Source organism: Bufo gargarizans, chromosome 2 (genome assembly GCF_014858855.1).
Source record: "Bufo gargarizans isolate SCDJY-AF-19 chromosome 2, ASM1485885v1, whole genome shotgun sequence".
Taxonomy (NCBI): Eukaryota; Metazoa; Chordata; class Amphibia; order Anura; family Bufonidae; genus Bufo; species Bufo gargarizans.
Window position 1 is genome coordinate 566,057,700 of NC_058081.1, and position 13,001 is coordinate 566,070,700.

Sequence of the window (13,001 nt, forward strand, 5' to 3'; positions counted from 1 at the left end):
TAGTATCATACATCACCAATCATTGCTGCATGAATCTCCTCACCCCATCCATTGCCCACTCTGCTACCCAATGTAAAAGGGCCCTAATATCGCACTTGAGCATTTGTACAGCCTTTTGTCAACTTGTAGAAGTTCTTGTGCCCACAGGCTACAGACTGAGTATGGACACACTATGGACTAAATGGCCTTAACATGAGCAATTTATCATAAAATTACAAGAATAATTGGGCTAATTTATCAAACTGGTGTAAGTTAAAACTGGCTTAGTTGCCCATAGCAACCAATCAGATTCCACCTTTCATTTTCCAAAGGCACTGCCAAAAATAAAAGGTGGAATCTGATTTGTTGCTATGGGCAACTAAGCCAGTTCTACCATACGCCAGTTTGATAACTGACCCCAAATGTGCTTTAGATAAAAAGACAGAACTACAAAGCAAGATACAGAAATCCATTACTTGTGCTCTATTGGTTTTTTAACAGTATGACAAATGTGATGTTTACGTAAGGCACAGAGCTGACGGGAGTCCCCCACCCTTCACCCAGTTCATAATAATGAAACTCCGTCATAAATGTCCTATGGTTTTATGTGAAATGTTGCTCAAAGTACAACATTTCTAGTTATAGCAACTCTGCAAACACGCACTCTGTACTACTACTCATGTATTTCTTCAGACAATAGTCCAATATCACGGTGACAGACTCCTTTTAAGATTGATGTCTTGTAGAGATTTGGTGACACCACTCAAATAAAGTATGTTATGAAAAGTTGCTTTATAGGATCAATTTAATACTCGGTCTGCATTTGTTAGGAAGAAACCATTTAGAAAATGCTGTTTAAAAGAACAAAATAAAGTATTTTTATGAAGTTTCATTGTCATTGTAGAGGCTTCAAGTAATGAAGTAGGAAGTATAGCTGCATGGGGATCATAGATGGTATATATAGCAAAAATCTTCCTCATAATTACTCATTATACTGGTTTATGTAGATTATCTTCATTCTCTAGCGAAAAACTGTCCGAAGATTGGACCTTCAAAGCCTTTCTTACAATGGTCCATGTCAGAGAATAGAAAGGGGGGATAACCCAGGCTTTGACTGCACTGGTTTAGCTGTATGGAGCAACTACTTTTCCACAAGAAGCACCAGGTAAGTAAGAATTCCAGGGATGTCTAGAAGGTGCTATCTCCAGCTAAACGTCAGCATCTGAGACCGACTTCAAGGTTATATTAGATGACAATGCCATTTGTCTACATTGAAAGGTCTGGACCCCTGAAGGATCCCCATCAAAAGTAGCCTAAAATGAATAACTGATGACCCTAACTATAATAACCCCCAAGGTTTTCTTTGCTTGGGGCCAAATATAAATTTTGTCTGTGAAGCAACTGATTAGTATCACGTCAGTAGGACTTGGGTACTTGTATTTTGTATGCAGCTTTATAGCCACATATATTAGGTAGTAGTCAGTGAGTGGGTATATTTCTGCCAATACCTTAAAGGGATTTTCATGCTTATTATAAGCTAAAACCAATGTATAATACTATTTTCTGGGGTGGTCGGTAATATACTTTGTGTTTCCATTTTCAAAATCTCTTCTTGTTATAAGAGAATTGAATGTTTTTTCTTACATTACTCTGTGTAAATCCCATAGAACTAATACTTCTCATGACTGAGAGTGTGCTAGAACTGTATCCAATCTAGACAACCTTCCATGAGCTAAACAGCCTGGACAATTTAACACCATTTGTATCCAAATCCACTTCAAAATCCTCTTGTAAGATTGCCTGTGGCACAGCATTTATGGTGTGTGTGTTCCATCCTCCAAGGCAGAATAGGAAATTGTGCTGCTAATGAATTTACTGGAGCTCACAGAGAATTGTCTTCACAGGATTATAGCTAAAGCTCCACTGTGGAGGACACTGGACCTATAGGGTTTTTGGCCTCTGGACTAAAAAAAAAAAAGACTTTGACAGAACCAAATTCAACAGATTTAACTAATTAATAGTACTGAAAATAAAACAAACATGATAAACTAAAAATATAATAAAGATCTGTTCATATGCATTAGAAGCTTATTCATCGGCCTCCCATTCACTCAACACATCAAAAGGGTTTCATTTAGGCTTACATGGGGGTTACATTGCTAAAGCCATATTTTCTGTAAGGAATACAGTAACTGACGACCTTATATACATGTGTCCTATGGGTAACCTAAGCAACTGTATGCCCATGCAAGTATACATCAGGAAATACTTTCAATGTACAAACACCTTCGAGGACAGCTCAAACGGAGCCTAAAAGAAATACAAGAATGAAGTAGAACAAGAATGCAGCAGGTAGGTGAATTTAATCCCTGCTCCTCTAAGTACGTAAATATGCACAGGTTCAGCAGGTGACGATAAGGGGCCACATATAATGTGACAATACAAGCACTACACTGTAGATCCAGCATGGTCAGATTTCTCAAGGGAATTAATCTCTAGTATATGGTTGAGAAGACTCAAATAACACGAAGAGGAAGATATCTTTAGAGGAATGCCATTTAAGTTTTTATGGTCAAGAGTTTAAATATACCTAGAGAACACACATAGATAGAGCAGGGTTCTCCTGCATAAGCGCAGAAGAAACTGACCCTTGTTTTCAACAGTGGACATTGTCAATCCCTTTGACCAAACTGCAAAGTAATGCCGCTTTCAAATAATCAGTGTTTGGTCAGCGTTTGATCGATGATTTCCATTAGTGATTGTGAGCCAAAATCAGGAGGAGGCTACACAGACATAAGGTATAATGGAAAGATTTGTACTTGTTCTGTGTTTTTGGCTTGCACCAGTTTTTGGAAATCACTGATCAAACACTGTGTAAAAGCGGTCTGAGCAGTGTCAGGCTGGGGTACTTAGGGCCCACCAGCGTAACGGATTATGGTGGCCCACCTTTGGGCTCCCAGAATCAGGGTCCATGTCCGTACCGTTCTCTTCACTTCAATGGGGCCGCAAATAAAAAGACTCTGTGTGCAAAAATGATAGAACATGTCCTATTATTGACCACATTACAGACAAGGATAGGAGTGTTCTATTAGAGGCCGGCTGTTCTGTTCCGCATATAATGTGCAATGCACACACCCGTTATTCATATTTTGGGTATCCGCAATTTGCGGACTGCAAAACATCCAACGGTCGTGTTCATGAGCAATAACAGTGATAACAGAAATATTAAAGATGAAGTATAATGGCAGACATTCACAGTAAAATGCACAAACATACATGTGGCAGAATTTACACGTATATGGATATCCTGCACTTAAGTCAGTCAGAAACAAGACACATGCAGCGCACACCAATCACTCATTGGACAGATATGGCACACAAGACATTTATATATCAATTTTTGCAGATTACACTAAACTGTGTAAAGTAATTAACACTGAATAGGACACTATACAGCTACAGAGGATTCTGGATAGACTAGAGACTTGGGTAGATAAGTGGCAGATGAGGTTTAACAATGACAAATGTAAGGTTAAGCACATGGGAAGGAATAATGCAAGTCACCCGTACATACTAAACGGTAAAACACTCGGTAACACTGACATGGAAAAGGACCTAGGAATTTTAATAAACAGCAAACTAAGTAGAAAACAGTGTCAGGCAGCTGCTGCCAAGGACAATAAGATAATCAGTTGCATCAACAAAAGGGGCATAGATGCCCGTGATGAGAACATAGTCCTACTACTTTACAAATCACTAGTCAGACAACACATGGAGTACCGTGCACAGTTCTGCGCTCCTGTAAACAAGGCAGACATAGCAGAGCTGGAGAGGGTTCAGAGGAGGGCAACTAAAGTAATAACTGGAATGGGTGGACTACAGTACCCTGAAAGATTATCAAAATTAGGGTTATTCACTTAAAGACGACTGAGAGGAGATCTAATAACTATGTATAAATATATCAGGGGTCAGTACAGAGATCTATCCCATCATCTGTTTATCCCCAGGACTGTGACGAGGGGACATCCTCTGTGTCCGGAGGAAAGAAGGTTTGTACACAAACATAGAAGAGGATTCTTTACGGTAAGAGCAGTGAGACTATGGAACTCTCTGCCTGAGGAGGTGGTGATGGTGAGTACAATAACGGAATTCAAGAGGGGCCTGGATGTATTTCTGGGGTGTAATAATATTACAGGCTATAGCTTCTAGAGAGAGGTCGTTGATCCAGGGAGTTATTCTGATTGCCTGATCGGAGTCGGGAAGGAATTTTTTCCCCCTTAAGTGGGGAAAATTGGCTTCTACCTCACAGTTTTTTGTTGTTTTTTTGCCTTCCTCTGGATCAAGTTGCAGGATAACAGGCCGAACTGGATGGACAAATGTATTTTTTTGGCCTTATATACTATGTTACTATATAGATCACATGCCACTGATGCATATGGCACATGCTGCACATACATCTCTGATACATAGATCATATATAGCACACACCAATCACACATAGGAAACAAGCAATGCCCACACCAAGACATTTATGCCTAACACTATTAAGTGTAGCACACTTAAAGGGGTTGTCCCACATCAGCAATTGGCATTTATCATGTAGAGAATGTTAATACAAGGCACTTAGTACAATGTATTTTGATTGTCCATACTGTCTCCTTTCCATTACATTATACACAGCACGTATCCGTGGTTATTACCACCGTGTAATCCAGCAGTAGTGGCCGTGCTTGCACACTATAGGTAAAGGTGTTGGCCTATGCACACTCCCAGCATTTTCCTATAGTGTGTAAGCACAGCCACCACTGCTGGATTACACGGTGGTAATAACCACGGATACGTGCTGTGTATAATATGATGGAAAGGAGGCAGTATGGAGAATGACAATACATTAGTAAGTGCCTTGTATTAACTGCATGATAAATGACATTTACTGAAGTGAGACAAACCATTTAACACCTTTAAGCATAAATGTCTGACAGGAAATTTACAAAATCCTAACCTCCTCAGATTGCACATAATCTACAGCATATTTAAAAGGGTTGTCCTACCATAATGACCTATTGCCTATCTACAGGATAGGTAATAAATATCAGATTGCTGGGGTCTGACTGCTGGAACACCGACTGATCATGAAAAAATGGGTCCTGAGACATTCAATTACATTACCGCCAATCTATGTAAACAAGAGTCTTACTGGGGTCTCTTTTTGGAGAAAATGATCTTTTAGATCAACATGCTTGTATAAATAATATGGCAGGTTGTCAACTCCCTTTATGCACGCTACAAAATACTCAGGGTGAATTGGCCATAGAGCCTACAGGGAAATTTCCTGGTGGACCGATGCCCAGGGGGCCACCCAAGCCCTCCTCTCTGCCGCTGGCTGTGAGAATCAGGTTCTCATGTACCTGGACAGCAACCACACATGCCCTCCTGAATTCAACTGCTGTGGCTCACACCTTATCTCCTAAGCCTCCTGCTCCATATCTTAGAGACAACTGAAGGAGGAGGACAATAAATATCAGAAATGTATAGCCACCAGGGATGGTTTTGGGGCAATATATTGTTATGCACTGTGGTATATGGTTCAAACAGGAAATTATTTTACCCAACTATCTGAATGAAGGAGCTGCCATTATTTCTTGCCCAGGCACAGAAGCACCCATTTGGTTGTGGCTGTCCAGTTCGGTCCAATATCAATATTAGTCACAGAAAAAGCATCTAAAGCCTGATCGGTTAAACGTTCCTATAATTTCCATGGACAGAAAACAAGAACTTTTTTTGCTGTGATGGGAATGACTTCTTGTTCCCTTGCATTGCTTTGGAACATCTTTCCATTGAATGGAAAAAAAAAAAAAGAACAGTTTGCCTTCAAGTGCATTCAATGATGATCATGGCTGGTTATGGTATATTTCAATGCATCCCTGGAAATTGGATCTCTCTACCAAACAGACTTTAGCCTATAATCTTTAGTGAAATAAATTATATTTACCTGTATGTTCAGCAGCTCCTGTGCTAAGCAAGCAGACCGCAGATAGAACCACAAAGGGTAGAACACCCATGGTGCCAGGTTCAAGTTCTACACCTTCCACTGTAGGTTACTGGGACTGTGCTATAATTACTGACCCAGCAACAGTCTAAACTGGTGGAATGCAGTAGCTGAAACGCTGTGTGACACCTTTTATAAGGAGAGTTATTGGAATGGAGGAGGAGAACATTGACAGGTACAACAGGTTCCACCACAACAATACCAGTTCTTAACATTACAGAAATCGGGCAGCAGTTGCTCGTCTAAATGTTACACTGATTAAAGAGCAAGCATATAGTTATCAATTTATTATTTTTTTTTTTTCCTTTGTAGTTTTTTTAATCCTATGTTAATTTGTTACATTCCTTCATGTTTAGTATTCGGAGATATTTTAGAGGCAGCTTGCCCACAAATCCTGTATTCCCAGTAATCAATAACAGTTAACAGAATAATGCAGGATGTGGAGTTTACAAAGAAAAAATATATAAATGGAAAATACTTAGCTCCTTAGGGTACTTTTACATGTGTCATAGAATTCCAGCAGGCTGTTTTGGGAGCTCTCTGGATCCAGCATAATCGGATAATGCCGCATGCCCGCCGGACCCCTTTGACTATAATGGAATGCGGCAGTGATCCAGCATGCTCCTCAGTATATCAGCCAGGATTCAGACTGACAAAAATTCCTGCATGCAATGGTTTTATCCAGCCAAATACCAACATATATGCTGCAGAGTAGCCGGATCCCCGCTGCATCCCAATAGAGTCCGGCGGGCATGCTGCATTATCCTGATAAGTTGAATCCAGAAAACTTCGGAAGGCTTTTATCTGCAGAGGCAGTCTGCCTGAATTATATAGCCAATAGCAGGCCAGTGACGGGAACGACCATTCCTAGCGTCACCCTAGATGGCTCATTCCCGTCATGGCCTGCTATTGACTGTGCCTCCCCCCGGATGTTTTCATCTGCACGGCGGGTGATGAAGCGGCCGTGCCGGTGTCAAAAGCAACGTGGGAGCAAAGTAAGTACAATCTGTGTGAAGGGCCTGGGCATATGGGGAGGCATTGTAGGTCTTAGCTCTACCTTTCGAAAGGTGTAGTGGGTTCAGGTTTCCCATATTGAAAAAGCCTCCATATCATATGTGCGGCAGCAACAATTTTTTTTAAAACCATTGTGGCAATGTTGGCAGAGGTGGTTTGTTCCATCTAAATGGGACAATGGCCTTTGCTGCTGAAGAGAGCATGTAAAAAGAGTGAGGAAGCGAATTTTCAGAAGGAGCATAATGGGTGTGAAAGCCAAGACCAATCTACAGATTTTCTTAATATTTATTTTACGCACTACTATATTCTCTGCGCTTTACAGACATTTGCTTTCAACTCTCCCCAATGGGGCTCACAGTCTAAGTTCCCTATCAGTATGTCTTTGGAGTGTGGGAAGAAACCAGAGTACCCGAAGGAAACCCACGCAAACACAGGGAGAACATAGAAACTCGATGCAGATTCGAACCTAGGACCCCAGCGCTGCTAGGCACCAGTGCTAACCACTGAGCCACCAAGCTGCCTGAAAGTTTGTTTTTCTTAATAACGGCGGCGGGCAGTGAGATGGCACTAATATAGTTATGTTCAGCTGACATTATCACATCGCTAATGTCAGCCAGCTTAATACCCACAACAAGAATTGTGTGATGTAATTAGTATGAATGATTCAGAGATAAGTGACAAATCACTTGGTTCTCGTCCATCGTGATCTTTCAGCATGTTGCTCCTCGATAACAGAACTGTTCGTATACAGCAATATGGAGTCTACTCGCTAAGGATCTCATACATGCTTTATGACAAAGCATCTGTCCCCCATCTTTACATGTAATAACTAGGAACAATTTAAAAGTGAACGAGTAACAACCACAAGTACAAACATTTATCTATGTGTATGATGTGACATTTTCTTTGTTAACAAGTCACTTGTCCTTGTCCTGTCCACTAGGTGTAATTCTCAGTATCTGCTCTTATTCTGTATACTGTATATGGACACTGCACAGTACCACTTCTCTTGCCCTGTATACTGGGTGTGATTCTCAGTATCTGCTCTTATTCTGTATATATGGACACTGCACAGTACCACTTCTCCTTTCCTGTATACTGGGTGTGATTCTCAGTATCTGCTCCTATTCTGTATATATGGACACTGCACAGTACTACTTCTCTTTTCTTGTATACTAGGTGTAATTCTCAGTATCTGCTCTTATTCTATATACAGTACAGACCAAAAGTTTGGACACACCTTCTCATTCAAAGAGTTTTCTCTATGAAAATTGTAGATTCACACTGAAGGCATCAAAACTATGAATTAACACATGTGGAATTATATACATAACAAAAAAGTGTGAAACAACTGAAAATATGTCATATTCTAGGTTCTTCAAAGTAGCCACCTTTTGCTTTGATTACTGCTTTGCACACTCTTGGCATTCTCTTGATGAGCTTCAAGAGGTAGTCACCTGAAATGGTTTTCACTTCACAGGTGTGCCCTGTCAGGTTTAATAAGTGGGATTTCTTGCCTTATAAATGGGGCTGGGACCATCAGTTGCGCTGTGGAGAAGTTAGGTGGATACACAGCTGATAGTCCTACTGAATAAACTGTTAGAATTTGTATTATGGCAAGAGAAAATCAGCTAAGTAAAGAAAAACGAGTGGTCATCATTACTTTAAGAGTAGTCAGTCAGTCCGAAAAATTGGGAAAACTGAAAGTGTCCCCAAGTGCAGTCACAAAAACCATCAAGCGCTACAAAGAAACTGGCTCACATGCGGACCGCCCCAGGAAAGGAAGACCAAGAGTCACCTCTGCTGCGGAGGATAAGTTCATCCGAGTCACCAGCCTCAGAAATCGCAGGTTAACAGCAGCTCAGATTATAGACCAGGTCAATGCCACACAGAGTTCTAGCAGCAGACACATCTCTAGAACAACTGTTAAGAGGAGACTGTGTGAATCAGGCCTTCATGGTAGAATATCTGCTAGGAAACCACTGCTAAGGACATGCAACAAGCAGAAGAGACTTGTTTGGGCTGAAGAACACAAGGAATGGACATTAGACAAGTGGAAATCAGTGCTTTGGTCTGATGAGTCCAAATTTGAGATCTTTGGTTCCAACCACCGTGTCTTTGTGCGACGCAGAAAAGGTGAACGGATGGACTCTACATGCCTGGTTCCCGCCGTGAAGCATGGAGGAGGAGGTGTGGGTGTGCTTTGCTGGTGACACTGTTGGGGATTTATTCAAAATTGAAGGCATACTGAACCAGCATGGCTGTCTTGCAGCGGCATGCTATTCCATCCGGTTTGCGTTTAGTTGGACCATCATTTATTTTTCAACAGGACAATGACCCCAAACACACCTCCAGGCTGTGTAAGGGCTATTTGACCATGAAGGAGAGTGATGGGGTACTGCGCCAGATGACCTGGCCTCCACAGTCACCGGACCTGAACCCAATCGAGATGGTTTGGGGTGAGCTGGACCGCAGAGTAAAGGCAAAAGGGCCAACAAGTGCTAAGCATCTCTGGGAACTCCTTCAAGACTGTTGGAAGACCATTTCAGGTGACTACCTCTTGAAGCTCATCAAGAGAATGCCAAGAGTGTGCAAAGCAGTAATCAAAGCAAAAGGTGGCTACTTTGAAGAACCTAGAATATGACATATTTTCAGTTGTTTCACACCTTTTTGTTCGCTATATAATTCCACATGTGTTAATTCATAGTTTTGATGCCTTCAGTGTGAATCTACAATTTTCATAGTCATGAAAATAAAGAAAACTCTTTGAATGAGAAGGTGTGTCCAAACTTTTGGTCTGTACTGTATATGGACACTTCACAGTGCTACTTCTCTTGTCCTGTATACTGTGTGTAATACTCATTATCTGTTCTTATTCTGCATATATGGACACTGCAGAGTACTACTTCTCTTGCCCTGTATACTGGGTGTAATCGTCCTTTACATTCCCTAATCAGGTATTTTTTCCTGCCTTCAGTAGGGTCTGACAGAAGTAAAAAATCTGCCCTTGATTTATTTGTCAGTCTTTATTATGCATGTGACAATAAATGACGTCCACAGTGCAAACCAGATACTTAGTATTTTCTGCAACCAGGGCTCTGAGGAAGGGATCTGAATTATATGGACTGACCAAGAGTTTTTGATACATTGCTGCCAGCAGGGGCGTTGCTAGGGTCTGAAGACATCCGGGGCACGAGCCCACGTGATGCCACGCCTCCACCCCATGAAGCCACACCCTCATTGCCACCTTCAGTGAATGGGGGACTGCTGAATGGGGTTAATAACTACAGTGAAGGGCCTAGCCATCTGTGCAACCCCACAGATCATCCTAACCTATGGTTAGCCTAATTTAAAATTAAGCAAACCCTATAAACTAATCACAGAAGTTGGAACCCATCAACCTCCCATGTACTTGTTCTGCTACTTTCAGGCTGCGTGGGCATGAGTTCAGAACTTCAGTCACTTCGGTCTGCAATTCTGTTTGGGGGGTCTCCAGAGTAATATCCTGAGAAGTATTGGGCTAAGGTGTTCTTCTAGTGCCCACCAACACCATGACCTTTATAATCACGGGTCAAAACCAATATAGTACAGTAATGTTTCTCAGTCTTCCTCAGACAAGTACCCCTTACTTAAAGAAATTCCACCAAAGTGCCCTCAAGACTTTATCATATTCTATACTGTGCCTTTTAAAACCATAGCATGAAGACAGTGAGAATACCTCATTAAGATGTGGGGTATAACCCACTGGGTACAGAGTTTGAGAAAAACTAGGTAGTAATTAATTCTGTAGGATATCTTCTGAGGATGTATCGTGAGTGACCCACCCCTATACAGTATATTTGCATTCAGATATATCCTCAGTCATACCAGCCTACATTTTCAAATATTATTTTTCAGGTGTTATAAAATTTTGCCTATGACTAACGTGACTTAATTAACATATCTTATATTGGTTGCAAAAATAAAACAAAACAAAAATTACAAGTGACTTCCCCATACAGTTCAGTTTTCTATGGTGGGCATAGTTCTCAGGTCCTTTGCTTCATCCTTCATGCATTAGTCATATTTACCTTTGAAAAGACTAAAACAGCCTAAACCGGATTGTCTTTTTAGTAAAGGGCTTTTGAAGAATGTTCACTAAGAATACAACAATGTCTTGTACCTACAGTGCATTTTCTTTTCTTTTAATAGCTGTGAAGCAGCTGGGTGCTCCGTGATGGTTATTCCATTTCACTATATTATAATATAGTAGCTTTTAAAGTGTGGTCCCTACAAAATATCCATTCCTCCATAATTTGTATATATAGTCCTTTATATATTTGCTTTACAGATGATATATTCAGTCACATTGATCACTACCCTCAGTGAGGACATTTTCTCTATATAATAATGTGCAGTGTATGTCTATGTACTGTATAAGGCAAGCACACCATATTAGGAGTATTGGTAACAACTAGACTATTTCTAACAAGCCATCAGAAACCCACACAAATGGTAACATTTCTAGACCAATGCTCGGGTTGCAAGGCTTTTGTTGTTGTTTGTCCATCGTTTTAGATGAGGACCTTGACATCTGATAAATAGATCTTCGGCCATTAGCAATGTATCCTTAGATGGCTAATAAGGCCTATGTTGGCATTGAATGCTTTGTTGCATACTGAACAGACAAATATGGATGTTTTAGTTTCAGCATTGGCATTTGCAGCTTTGTGTTTCCGAAGTGTACGATTCTCCTGTGCTAGAATTGTCCTTCTGGATTCGTATGTCTGGCAACCCTGATGAATCAGGGAACGCCATGTATAACGATCATGCGCCAGAGATTCCTACGAGGTGATGTTGATATCCAGGGACTTGAGAGAGTCTTTCCGTGTATCTTTGTAACGCTTCTTTTGCCCCCCCCCCTCCCCCCCACCCCCTGCGATAGATTACCCTTGGACAGCTCACCATAGAAGATCTGTGTAGGGATGCAATGGTCTGGCATCCTTACAACGTACCTGCGCCGGTGCATCTGGATTTTCATCAATAAGGTGTAAACTGGTGGTAAGCCTGCTCTGGAGAGGACTTCTGTGTCTGGCAACTTATCCTGCCACTTGATCCTCATGATTCTAAGGAGGCAAGTCATGTGAAAGCGGTTCAGCTGTCTAGCATGTCTTCTGTATACTGTCCAGGTCTCACTAGCATACATCAGGGTGGTTAACACTACCACCTGGTAGATATTAAGCTTTGCAGCAAGGCTTATTCCATGGCGGTCCCACGCAATGGTCCGCAGTCTGCCGAATGCAGAATTTGCCTTTGCAATTCTGCAGTTGACATCGTTGTCAATTGTCAATGCACGGGAGAGGGTACTGCCAAGATACGTATATTGGTCCACTGCATGCAGCTTCTGTCTTTTCACGGTTCCTGATATTGGGCTTTCGGAGCTGGCTGGTACATCACTTTGGTTTTCTTTGCGTTGATGATGAGGCCAAAGTTATCACATGCTGCTGCGAATTTGTCCATACTGGCTTGCATTTCCTGCTCTGATTCCACATTAGGTGCACAATCGTCAGCAAAAAGAAACTCCCAAAGCATTGCTGAAAACATTATGCTGAATAGGGTTGGTGCGAGAACGCACCCTTGTTTCACGCCATTTGTAACAGGGAAAGCCTCTGAGGATTCACCATTGCTCAGAACACGAGCCGCCATACCATCATGGAATTGCCGAACCATCAAAATAAATCTGTCTGGGCATCCAAACTTAGACATGATGCACCATAAGCCTTCGCGACTAACTGTGTCAAAAACCTTGGTAAGATCGATAAGGGTGGTGTATAGTTCACGATTTTGTTCCTGACATTTCTCCTGAAGCTGACGAGCTGCAAATACCATGTCCACCGTGCAACACTCTTGGCAAAAACCACACTGTGTCTCAAGCAGCAGACCCCGTTCCAGATGATCAATCAGACGATTCAGGCTACTT

General features: G+C 41.5%; 1 protein-coding gene across 1 annotated transcript in view; it reads right to left on the reverse strand.

The window, feature by feature from the left end:
* The window catches only part of LOC122926153 (otogelin-like protein), a 105,451-nt gene extending 93,308 nt beyond the window's left edge, over window positions 1-12,143 (reverse strand). Inside the window, exon 1 of the mRNA XM_044277533.1 lies at window positions 11,972-12,143. Within this exon, the coding sequence (XP_044133468.1) occupies window positions 11,972-12,143 (172 nt within the window). The remainder of the gene's footprint in view (window positions 1-11,971) is intronic.
* Between the last annotated feature and the right edge of the window lie 858 nt (window positions 12,144-13,001).